Here is a 12,616-nt window from a genome sequence, read left to right on the forward strand (position 1 = left end):
TAAGTGTGTCTTTATAAAGACAAGTTGGTAGTGAAGAACTGAGGAAGAAAGTAATTGCATTGGAAACCTTTCAGTAACTCACCAAATTTACTTCTTTCCAGAAGAACTGGTTAGATTTTGTTTACAGAAGCTGTTTTCTTGTTACTATATGTAAAAGGCAATATATTAAGAATCATTTTCTTCATTTTGGGGCTATTTGGGACAGTATGAATTAAAATGCTAAAGAATTGAGGCAGGTAGTCAAACTGGCAACTTTGTGGAAGTCTGGCTTATATCAGTGTTTAATGTGGAGTAGAGTGGCAGAAGCAATTAGGTAGCAACCAGCCTTAATAGTCTTATCTGGTAAAGCTAGCTGTGAAAGCCTGTCTGTGGAAAGAAAAATCATCATCAGAGCAGACCATCAACCTGCTAAAAGTCCTTAAGGTTTGCAGCCTTAATAAAAGGGCATTTGTGCACTTACAACGTGAGATATTGTGATTAAGGGCTGCAGTAGGTCATTAGAGTTGTGTTACCAATCAGCTGACAGGCTCACAAGTCTTCTTAAGTCCACTTTTACTGATTTAATAGCACAGAGCTTTTCCCTTTCTTATAAAAGGGTAATTGTAAAGCATCTACATTACTGCAGTTTACCCTTGAATTGACTCTAGTTTTCAGTATCCAGTGAAGGCGAGAGGATGGAGAGCATCCTGAGCCGGCCACTGTTCAGCCTTCCTAGATCTAAAAATCCACCCACTGTGTCTCCTAAGGCGTGATTTCATTATTGGTCTCCCTATCATTCAGCATTTTAGTTTAGTTTTGTTTTGTTTTGTTTAGGGCAAAGCTGATAGAAACTTCTCAGAATGTATACTGATGTGAGGAAGTGAATTTTGTGCCAAGCCCAATGCTTTGTCAGATCTTTTAGAATCTTTTGTAAAGATTCACTGCCATAAATTCACTGCCATAAATTGCTCAGTGTGTGAATTTTTATGCCTCAGTGATTCCCTCCTTCGATTTTATAAGGTTTTGCATTTATTGCCTTAGTAGTTCGTATCACATCATGGTTCTCTCTCACATGCAAAAAGGTTTGTTACTTGATTGGGAGGCTTTAAAGCCTTCTCTTAAATTGGTGGTATCAGAAACTTCTAAAATAACTAAGGCACCTTTGTTAATTGCAAAGGGATAGTGATGGGAGCTTCTCTCCTTAGCAGGAAGGACTCACTTGCTTCTAAATTGGGTGATAAAGGGGAGCTGAGGACAAGGAAGGCGTGTGATCAGCATCCTGTGTGTGACCATCTCCTCAGCCTCTGACAAGCAGAGCAGATCTAGCTGTAACCGGCAGCACTTGAGTGCCTCCTCTGGGAATCTGCTGGTTCTGCAGAAAGATACCCTGCAAACATTTCCCCTTGTTCTGCAAGACTCCTCACTGATAAAATTATCGGTGCAAACGAATATGCAGACATGCGTGTCCTTACATTCATTTCAGATGATACTCTAGATTTTCATTCTGGTAGAATTTCTTTTTGGCTGTTTTACTAAATGTTTACTGAAACGCGATGCCTTTTATTGAAGTCATGTAAATCTTACCTGGCTCAGTGTAAATGCAAGGGTAAATTAAGAGTGAAGATTGATCCTGCTGAGATACGTTGTAAAAGTATGAAGAAACAAGCCCTTTAAATATAATTTTACCATTTAGATATTCTATAAATAGCTCAGAAGGACTGTGCTTTGTCACTTTCCTTTTAATTTACATAGGCTTCTTCTAGTTAATTGTAAACTATTGTTCCTCTTTCTTTTTCATTCCTTTCACCCAGGGCAGAGGTTATTTGTGCTAGTTGAAAATGATTCTGTAATCCACTTAGAGAAGTTTTAATTCCCTGTCTCATAAGCAGATGCAAACTATGGGGCTATGGGATTCATTTCCAGGACCCCTGCCTGAGTATTCAGGCCAGTTAACCGCGGGAGGTTGTGGTCTGTGGCTGTAATGTTATCTGGCCCAGGGAGCTAATGGGTTTGATCACAGTTTCTTTATGTGAAAAGTCACATATCACAGAGGGTCCCCAGCCTCACTAACTAAAATGTAAAGAATTATACCTTTTAAGTACAAAAGAAGAGGGCTGTTTCATCAGCATTAAAATTATCGAAGTTAATGCTAAACTTTTTAAATGGTTTAGAGATGGAACAAATGATAGTATATTTCTGTAGTAAAAGCTGCAGATGGCAATATTAAATCTAGAATGATTCTAATGGGTACATTAGGAACAGAGAAGCATCTCAAAATATAGGATTTATAGCAACAACTAGATTACCGTACAATATGCATTCTTATATCCTAAGATATTTTCCTGAGTTGGTACCCTGTTTCTAAAACAGTCAATGGACTATTATTCAAATTTCACTGGAGGTACTTAACTCCCATAGTGTTACAGAGTAGTAGGAAGTTATTATTATGATTATTGATCGCCAGAGTTGTTTAGAAGGGAAAAGTCACGTTTAAAGTTGGGTACAGCTCACTCTCCATTTTTTGTAACATATAAACATACAATCCTGAGCAAGAGATTCCTTTCCCCCTCTTATGCTTACTCTGTCCTGACCCTTTTGGACGGAACCTGATGGTCTCCTGCTTTGAAAGTTCAAACTCATGGTTATTTCAGAAATTTGAGGAAGATCAAATCTACCTTTCTTGGCTTTTGGAGAAGACGATAAATTCTAAAGGTAATAAATTAGAAAGATCGTCATTATCAGAATGAGAAATATTTAACAAACACCTTAAATGATCTTTGCAATCCTAGTCATGCCCAGTCCTATCAGTAACTAGGTGTGTGACCTTGGGCATTTCAGTAGGATTCTGCAGACTTTGGTTTTGTTAGTCAAGAAAGAAAAGACTGCCTTAGGTTTTTCTAATGCCCATTCCAGTTTTGTGGTCCTTGAGGAATCTTCAAACGTCAGTAGCAGTGGGTTTGGGGGCTTCTTTCTATCTGCCCCCTGCCCGCAACATAAACACTCAGAAGAACCAAGCGATTACTTTTCTTCAGCACTAAAGTGACTGTGCTCTCTCTCTATCCCGTAGACATCATCTCTAGAAGCTCTCTGTTTGTGTGTGACAGTTGCAACTAAAGTGTGGCCATAGCTCTTGAAATGCTCCTTATCCTGGATTCCTTTCTCTCTGTTGTAACCTCATGGCATCTGCTCATTCATGAATGGGAGATTAGAACAGATCATTTTCCCCCTTTGCATTCCCCAAAATGTGTTAAGTGGGTCTGCTTTAAAAATAAGTAAAAATAACAATGAACAAGTATTATCCTTTTTACAGAGCAGACTACTCTAACTTTGTGTATAGAGATAAATCACAGTGAGGACCTCGGTGGTGACAGGTAGCTGCTGTCCTGGGGAAGGTAAGGGCAAATGAAGGTCTTTAATGAAGACATTAAATCAGGAGGCAGCCTCGCTGTTGAATTTAAATAATGCCATTAAATACCCAAGGAGTATCCCCAAAAGAACAGACTGCTTTTGCCAGACTATACAAAAGAACTAGTTTGTAGAAGGTTGTTCTAAAAGCCGTGTGATGTCGTCATAGTGCCCTCTGACCACTGCTGTGAAGTGGTATCATTTCCACTTTTAAACATGAATGTTGTTCACTCTTCGTAAGGATTCCTTAAAAATATGTTGCTTGTCAAAATGTAGTTCAACTTTAAGGCAGACTTGGAAATGACGGTTTCCTCCCAGCAGGCCCACAGCAAGATTTTGTTTTCCATTTTGTTATTGTTAACCACTGCGATTTCTTGTACTACTATGTTTTATAGACCAGCGAGCAAAACGTCTAGGGGAATAACAGTTATGTTCTAGAGATGTATGGCAGTTATCTTTTGTGGATTTTTCTGATTCTCATGGAGTGTTTCACTGGCAGTCCTCAAATGTCATTCTTACAATTGTTTTCATAGCAGGTGCAAATTACCGAATTTATTTTGAGACTGTTGTGTTCCACATAATTGTGAACTAGACCCGTTTTTAACCGAGAGGTAGGATGTCTTCGAATGGTCTTTAGATTACCAGTAGGTAATATACTACGTGTTAGCATGGTATGCAGTTAAGTATATTTCAAAATGGTTTCAGAAGACTTGTGTCTGATGCAACTCCAGACACGCAGAGCTTGAGCATCTGTTCCTTGCCTGTAATTTAGAGAAATTGATGGTATTTAACTTAGGTAAGCCACTGTTTATTTATATTGGACTGCAAATAACACTTCCAGTTTGACTAAGTGCTGCAAAACCTAAAGTAGTAATATGTTTCCTTTTAATATAATGGATAGTCATATTTTATAGCTCAAATTAATTCTAGAAGGCAGATAGCTCTGTGTGCCTTTTAAAAAAGCAGTTTAGCAAGTATAACTTAGTTGGTAATTAGGCATGTGCTTACGCTACTGTCATGGTTATATATTAATGTGAGTGACTGAACAGGATACATTTTAGGGTACTTGTCATGTTTTTAGCAGGTTGCCTTGAATTTAGATGGAACAGTCTCTGGAAGATGGGCCCTTTTGCTGATTACCAGTTGGTATGCTGATGCATAAAAACACATTGTTATTAAGGGATTTTTAGTCACTGTTTTTCACTCTGAACAAACATTTGATTAAGAGCATGATGGTCACTTGATCTGATTTTTGAAAGTAGCTTCCCAGAGGTGTTAAGTGGAGCAGAAAATCCAAGAAAATTTTATAATAATGAATCTGTTTGGGTAAAATGGTATTAGCTAGTAAGGTTAAGTGAATAATACACTATCTACTTGGAAGTAATTCTTTGCCACTTAGTTGAACAAAAATAATTGGAACAAAAAGTTAGCATGATACAGTGATTTCAGGTCAACAAATTATGTTGACTTAGTAAATACTGCTCGATTGAGGCTCACCCCTCTCTCTCTTTTTTTTCCCCTTTTTGCTCCAATCTGTTGAAGATTTCCTTTGTGAGGTTCCCTTTTGCATTCTTCCGACTAAGGTGTTTTGTGCTGATCACAGTATTTTTTTTTAATGTATATTAACTCTTTTATTTGTCACAACCAATCCCATTACGTATATGTAGTAGTATTATCGCCTGGGTATTTTAACGTCTTTATTGGAGTATAATTGCTTTACAATGGTGTGTTAGTTTCTGCCGTATAACAAAGTGAATCAGCTACACATATACATATATCCCCTCCCTCTTGCGCCTTGATCACAGTATTACTTTTGGTGATTTTCATGTATTTTTGGTTTGGCAAAAAAACAAAAACCTAACTAATGTTATAAATTTTTAAAGTTATAAATTTTAGCTTTAAAATATCAGAGCAGGAAAAAAAATAGTTTTAAATCTAACCCAGATTTTTTTAGATTTTAGATTAATTACCAGACCCGAAGCGGTCACCGGTGTTCTTTCAAACATCTGTGGTTGGCCTCTGTTTAGTTCTTCTCTCCTCAGATGTAACCTATTCCTGTTGTTTTTGTCCTCAAAGTTATAATGGTACCCATTTGTAACTGTCCAGAAGTTGACACAGATCTGTAGAAATTACTTAACTGTATACCAACACATTATTTTTCTGCGCTGTCTTTTTTTTCTGAGCTGGTAATAGTGACCAGGTAAGCAATTGCGACCTCCAGAGGGCCACTCTCCTAAGCTTTCCCACAGGAGACATTGCACGTGACACAGCTTGGGCGCAGAGGTCTCTGCTGGCTTCTGATGTGACTTTCCCCTGGTTAACGCCTATATAGGAAACTCAGGTAGGAGAGGAGGCGGAAAAAAGGGAGAAGATGAACAGTGTGGAAGTCTGAGGAGGAAGGGTGCAGGTTTCTGCTTTGGGGCACAGATTCGTGAGGCAATGTTTAACCCATTGCGAAAAAAGTCAACAGTTGTGATTGGTTGGGTGCTTTTTTCATTTATGTGGCAAAAATGTTATTGTGGTGCCTTTAGACATGTTGACATTTGTGTGAAGATGGGAAGCCTATTTGGTGAGGTTACGTGACAGGAAATCTCAAGTTCAAGGCTTGATTATTTCTGTTGATGACCACAAATAACTGAACGTTTTTCATGACGCTTCAGGGCCTTTCATTTCTTTCATGATATCCGAACCTGGACAGGGTGAGCTGGGTTGAACTGCTGTACTGAACTGCTGTACTGGCCTTTACCTTGAAAACTAGATCTGACCGGAAAGCAAGGCAAGGATTTGGGGACACCTGACCCTTGACCACACAGCTTCCCCCTGCTGTTATCAGGTGTATATTCCTGGCAGAGTTCGTAGCTACCAAAAACGTTGATGTGCGTCTTATGAAACTCCCTACTCAGACCACACTCGTTCGCGCATGATTTTCTGATTTTACAAGCACACTGCACGAAGGGTATTCTAGAGGCATTTATCTGCCTCATGAAAGAGAATTTCGTCCTCCAGTGTACACAAAGCCAGTTAAAGTATCCTTGTACGCTCTTGTAGACCTCCAAGAAAGTTAAAGGAAATTTGCCTCAAGAGCCTGGCAAATACTTCAAATCCTGCAGAGGAATATAATGGAATTGTTCTCAAAGTGATTGTGACTTATAAACATGGTAGAGTAACCAAGGAGTTTATATATTGACTTATTATATGGTTAAGTTTTCATATTAAAAAAAAGGGTGATTATAATGAAAAGAAACATTCTGTAAATATTTTCTGAATGTCAATTACAATGCCGACTTCTGTTCGAGATACTAGGATCCAGAAATGGGGCAAACATCCCTGTTCATCAAGGTTTATATTAATTCTAACTGCTTTTGAAGGCCCTGATTTAAGTAAGGAGGTACAGAAGTCTCAGGCATCTTTCCTTCGCAGATATTATCATCTCAGTGACTCAAGTAACCCATGGCATTTTCGTTCTTTCTTTTTATTTATTTATTTATTTTTATTTTTGGCTGTGTTGGGTCTTTGTTGCTGTGCGCGGGCTTTTCTCTAGTTGCGGCAAGCGGGGCCTACTCTTCCTTGCGGTGAGCGGGCTTCTCATTGCGGTGGCTTCTCTTGTTGCGGAGCACGGGCTCTAGGTGCACGGGCTTCAGTAGTTGTGGCACGTGGGCTCAGTAGTTGTGGCTCATGGGCTCTAGAGCGCAGGCTCAGTAGCTGTGGCCTATGGGCTTAGTTGCTCCGCGGCATGTGGGATCTTCCCCGACCAGGGCTTGAACCTGTGTCCCCTGCATTTTCTATCACTCCGTTCTTTTATATGTTCTAGCTAGTTCCGTAACTCCACAATCTTGTATGGAAGAGAAATAATCAGGAGGCAAGAAGAGTAATTTAAAGCATCTCACATTAAAATTCATGCTAAGTTTCATAAATACACAAAATGCTTCTTTTACGTTCCTATGGCTTTCTTTAATCTCTCTACCCTTTAATTATTAACAATGTGTACTTTTTCACAACTGAAAAAGAAAAGGCAACAAAAGCAATTCTATATAATTAAGACCTGTAACAAAAAAACTTTATAAGATAGTTGAGCTCCCACATTTTGCAAATGTGGAACATAAAATCCCAGAGGGATCCAAGATCATTACAGCAAATGATGGAGGGTCTGGTGACCCTATTCCCAGTCCAGATTATATTTCTTATCAGTGAACATCCTGAGTGAACTCAAATAGATTTCTCCAATACTGATACCAATCTTTGATTTATAATAATAACAGAGGACATGGCTTTGGGAAAGAAAATATTGCGTTCTTGTTTTAAGAAAGTTTTTTGTTGCCATTGTTTGTATCCATCTAGATGCTTTGTTTTACGATCTGCCTAGTTCTCTGGCACCGACCAGAACTATCAAGAATGTTTTCATTCAGTGTTAAGAATTTTTTGAAACATTTTACTATAGATTACATTAAACTGAAAACTAACATCACTTCACAGACTAACTTTAATTTTAACATAACTAGTTTCAAACTTAAAAAGTCACAGACTTCCCTGGTGGTCCAGTGGTTAAGACTCTGCGCTTCCACTGAAGGTGGCACAGGTTTGAGCCCTGGTCGGGGAACCAAGATGCTGCACGCTGCGGGGTGCGGCCCCAAAAAAAAAAAAAAAACACCATATATATATATAGTATTATATATATATATATATATATATATATATATATATATATATAGTGCTTTTAGTTGTGCCAGGCGCCATCCTTAGCTTTTTATGATCTGCTTATTTAATCCTATGAATTAGATCAAATTATTAACATTTTCATTTTATAAGTGGGAGACTTGAGGATTCATCTCTGGAACTTCTCAGAATTTAAAAATCTTGTCCCAGATCACATAGCTAAGACATGACAGTCTCAGAATTTGAATCTTTGTCTGAGGCATGTGCCCGCAGACTTGACCAGTGTTTAATTACAACAACTCCCCAAATCGAGAATTCCCAAAAGTTCATTTGCTATTTAGTTTTTTAGAGGTTGGGTACATTTTCACACTGAAACAATGTTATCAAGTTCCCTTAATCCATAGAGTAGGCTAAATAACATCATTTGGCCATAGCACATTTTAAAACATTTTGTCTTAGGGACCAAAGCATTTATGGCCTTGTTTTTATGAGAAAATTCATTGTCTCTTGAGGAAGGAGTGTGGTGAAACTGGAAATGTTCTTTGGCTGAAGGGGTCTTGTGCTGGTCTCAGTCCCGTCACCACAACCCTAACCCACCCATCCCCCATCCCCAGGAACCTGGTTTGTGAAGGGGACCCCGTGCCCATCCCTGTGCTTCCACTAAAGGCCACTCACCACGAGTACCTTGGTCCTGATTCCCAGTCATCACAGACGAATCCCTACACCAGTGCACATTTCCTAGGTTAAGTATTTACTTGACTTCTTTAACTACAGGTAAACTGAGACAGGTAACTTGTCTCTTAGGTGGGTTAGCTAAGACCAACCTACAACGAACTTCCAACCTAACTGAGGGGCCTCCAATGGAATATCAGTCGATGACCCCAAGTTACGTCTTATAATTCTAAGGGTAGAACAACTCGCCCTTCTAGAGTGATTTCTAAATGGACCAAATTCATTTTTGATCATCAGAGGGGAGATCTGGATTCTAGGAGACGGTGTTCAGTGCACAGACTGCAGTTAATATGCTCCAGTAATAGTTTATCCTTTCTGGGGGTTCTCAGAGCACATCAGTTAGCTTTACGTGGGTTATTCTGGAATGTCCTTTGGAATTTCACAGCTTTACAGAGGTATCTTTAACAGGAATATGTTCATTTGAATAGAACTCAGAGTACATGCAACCTGTTTCTTCCAGTTGTGTGGACTATTTGAACACGTTTAGTACATTTCACCTTGTACTATATATGGCATTTTCCATAAGCAATTTGACTGTCAGAAATCATTTCACGAGTAGCAGACATTGCTGTTACAGGAAAGAAGGTAGAAGGATGGAAAAGTTGGCCTAAAGATAGTGTATTTTCTGCATGGTCGGGAGCTATCGTGTGGCTTCATATTCTTAAAACGATTTTTCTCCTGTTCCTCAAAAAAAAAAGTGTTAATCCTTCGCCTTAATTATCCCATTGTTGATTTATTTATAGGTTGTCAAATGAATTCATAAACCAACATGCAGTGATTTAAGTGAACACTGTCATACATTTTCGTTCCTCTGTGTTTTGGGGTGTATTGGGAAGTTGGTTTTGTAAACTGATTGTATATCTCTTGCATAATCAGAATTCTGTAACTGAAATAACTAGACTTTAGGGTAAAAGATTTTCTCTGTGCTGCTGCTAAGGCACCTCCTGGGTGCATAGAACTGTGAATCAGGCTTACGAATAGAGTCTTCTCAGCCCTCTGATGATCAATATAATTCAACCCCATCCATGTTGATGGAGAAAGACCCTACTATGTACAAGCCATGCTGCAAGAGGTTCAATGAATATTTGTAAAGTAGCAAATAACTGCAGTGCAATAGAATAACGGAACATGCTACACAGCACACGTGACAATAAGTTTGAAGGGTAGAAATTGGAAACCACTGAGCTTTTCAGCTGATCACAATCAAATCAGAACACGTCAAAACAGCTGGTGTTCTGTGACTCAGAATCAATCAACCGGTTTTGAAGCACCTCATACCTCTTTATTTCTCTTTACGGTTTCACAGAAGAGGTTTAAGCCAGCATCTGTCCTTTCCATTTGGTTAAACCACTGCTCTGAGCTGCTTGGCTTTCATATTCTAATACCAGCGAATGAAACTGACTATAATAGAAAAGAAAAATAACCGCCAGCATTAAAATGATTTTTTAACTGATGTGTTGCTCCATTTGTATTAAATCATATGCTCAAAATTAGGATGCACTAGAAGAGCCACGAAATGTTAAGGTTGTGTTATGGAATCAGGATAATTCTGCATCAGCAGTATTTATGTCATTTATGAATATGGCACCAGTTTGTGCAATTTTATATCTATGTTTATGATTCATATTTTAATGATGATACAAATAATATATTGGGAAGATCAAGAGTAAGTTAGTAAATGAAAGGAAATTAAGTGTTATTGTGTGTTTCGGTTTCTGACACCCGCTCTTCTCTTTGTTCTGGTAGGTACCTATTACACCATTCTTTGGCGAAGGTTATTCAGCAGTTGTAACCTCTCCCAACCGGACACTCTACAAATTATTATCTCTGGACTCCCAGCTGACACCCTGCCGGAGGCAAGAGCTACTAAGCCAACTGGAACTGTGCCTTTTCTCTTGTCAAGGTTTTTTTCTTACACAGGAAAAAGAAAGAAAAAAAAAAGATGAAGTTGGGCAAAGTGGAGTTCTGCCATTTTCTGCAGCTAATAGCTCTTTTCCTGTGTTTTTCTGGGATGAGTCAAGCAGAACTCTCAAGGTCCAGATCAAAGCCCTATTTCCAATCAGGGAGGTCCCGGACCAAGCGCAGCTGGGTGTGGAATCAGTTCTTTGTGCTGGAGGAGTACATGGGTTCAGACCCCCTCTATGTAGGAAAGGTAGGGCGTTTGGCCTTTCGAAGTCACAAATGATTGTTGTGAATGTGTATGGTTGAATGGAGAACTGCTAATTTTTGCTTTGGGGGTGGAAAACACGAACTATTGCGAGGTTTTTGGCATTCATGAGCCACACTGAAACCGTAATCCAGGTGTTATTCATCCCGTGTAGCCACAATTTAGGGAGTGATGCTTTATTCCTAGGAACAGGTGAGGATCCTACAGATGCCTAGTTCACCATGATTGTGGCATGTTAGTAAAGCTGTCATTTCCAAGATGAGAGCAAGAATATTCACTAATGAATGAAGAGTAGTGGGTTCTTCCAGCCAGTTGCTTTTTGAGCTTCTTTCTGGGGGTTCCTAGTTGAATAATGCTCATACTAACTTATGCTTATATATCCTTTTCTGATACTTGCAGTTAAAAATTGCGAAGTGTAATTACTGTGCCTATTGCTTCTAAATCACGAGCAGTTCAAACCTACATTTCTTAGTGGTAGTCTTGTTTTAATGGATTTTTAAAATTTGCTTTTTAAAATTACATTTTGGTTAAAAATGAATGTGAACAGAAGTCCATGAGAAGTGATATTAGACCAACAGCGGGCAGTTTGGGGTGTATTTATTTGGCGGCCAATTGGTAGCCAGATGGAGATTTTTTTTTTCACAGCTTCTTTCTGGTTGTGTATCTGGGCTTCCTTTTGAACTGAAGGGTGCTTCAGGGGGCGTGGCCTTTTCCCCGACCATCCTGGTACTGTGTTCCCACTTTCTAGTCTGTTGCGGGTTTGATTATTTTCATGTCTGTGAAGATTTCCTGAGCGTTTTCAACTTGGTTCTGCGCACTGGTGGAGGGTTTCTAAGTGGAGTGTGTTGGCGAGACATGCATACATCTGCATGTATGCTTTTCACTGTCAGTTTTATGCATCTATTCCTGATAAAGTGAAGCACAGCAAACTGAGGAATTTCTCCCTGAGTATATTTTCAGCTGTGAATGGTTGAGGAAGAATCTTTGCAATTTATTCCGTGGGTCATCGTTTCATTTGAATAGACCTTAGGTAAGGGTGAAAAATCTATTTTTCTTGATAGGTATCTACATAAGTCAAGGTAATCTTTATTATATATATGTTTGTTTTCCTTTGAAAGCCTCTGTCTTGTACAAATACTGATACTGTGTTGTAAACAAAAGGATTTGAATACATTAAAGTTTTCTGGGGGTGTGGATTAGGAATTCTTTTATCCTGGTCGTAGCATTTTTCTGCCCTAAGAAAGGATGTACACAATTGTTTTTTTGGTGCATGTATATATTTCTTTTCATAGCCATTCTGCTGTTATCAGTAGCACCGGCATTTATACTTTACATGTATTAAATCTCTCCATCTCTCTCGTTTTCTTGTAAATCAAGTGAAAGCAGTAACCTTATGCAATGTTAGTGACTAAGAATCTAGCTCAGAATTTCATTCATATTTAATGAAAATTTGAGAAATTCATCAAACTTTTTTCAGTGGACAGGTCTATAGTAATTCAACTACTTCATAAGGATCTGTAGTTATTAGGTGAAATCACGCTTTTGTACAAGTGTCCAATTTTCTAAACACGACTAAAATACTTCCATTAATTTGGTTTTAAATGGAGTTGCTTGGGTGAGGTTGACATTTTGAAATCAGTGTAATTTAAAAAAAACCTTATTTTAAATTTTGTACCCTTC

The 12,616-nt window shown here is 38.6% G+C and overlaps 1 protein-coding gene across 2 annotated transcripts in view; it reads left to right on the top strand.

Annotated features, from left to right (window-relative positions):
* CDH7 (cadherin 7) overlaps positions 1-12,616 on the top strand; it is a 190,546-nt gene that overhangs the window by 67,538 nt on the left and 110,392 nt on the right. For both annotated transcript variants that reach the window (XM_027118717.1, XM_027118718.1), the window contains one exon: positions 10,516-10,921. In XM_027118717.1, coding sequence (XP_026974518.1) covers positions 10,712-10,921 — 210 coding nt within the window. In that variant the 5' untranslated portion in view covers positions 10,516-10,711. The remainder of the gene's footprint in view (positions 1-10,515; positions 10,922-12,616) is intronic.

This window comes from Aethalodelphis obliquidens, unplaced genomic scaffold (genome assembly GCF_003676395.1).
Source record: "Aethalodelphis obliquidens isolate GAN/ISIS:26980383/991018 unplaced genomic scaffold, ASM367639v1 scaffold19, whole genome shotgun sequence".
NCBI lineage: Eukaryota > Metazoa > Chordata > Mammalia > Artiodactyla > Delphinidae > Aethalodelphis > Aethalodelphis obliquidens.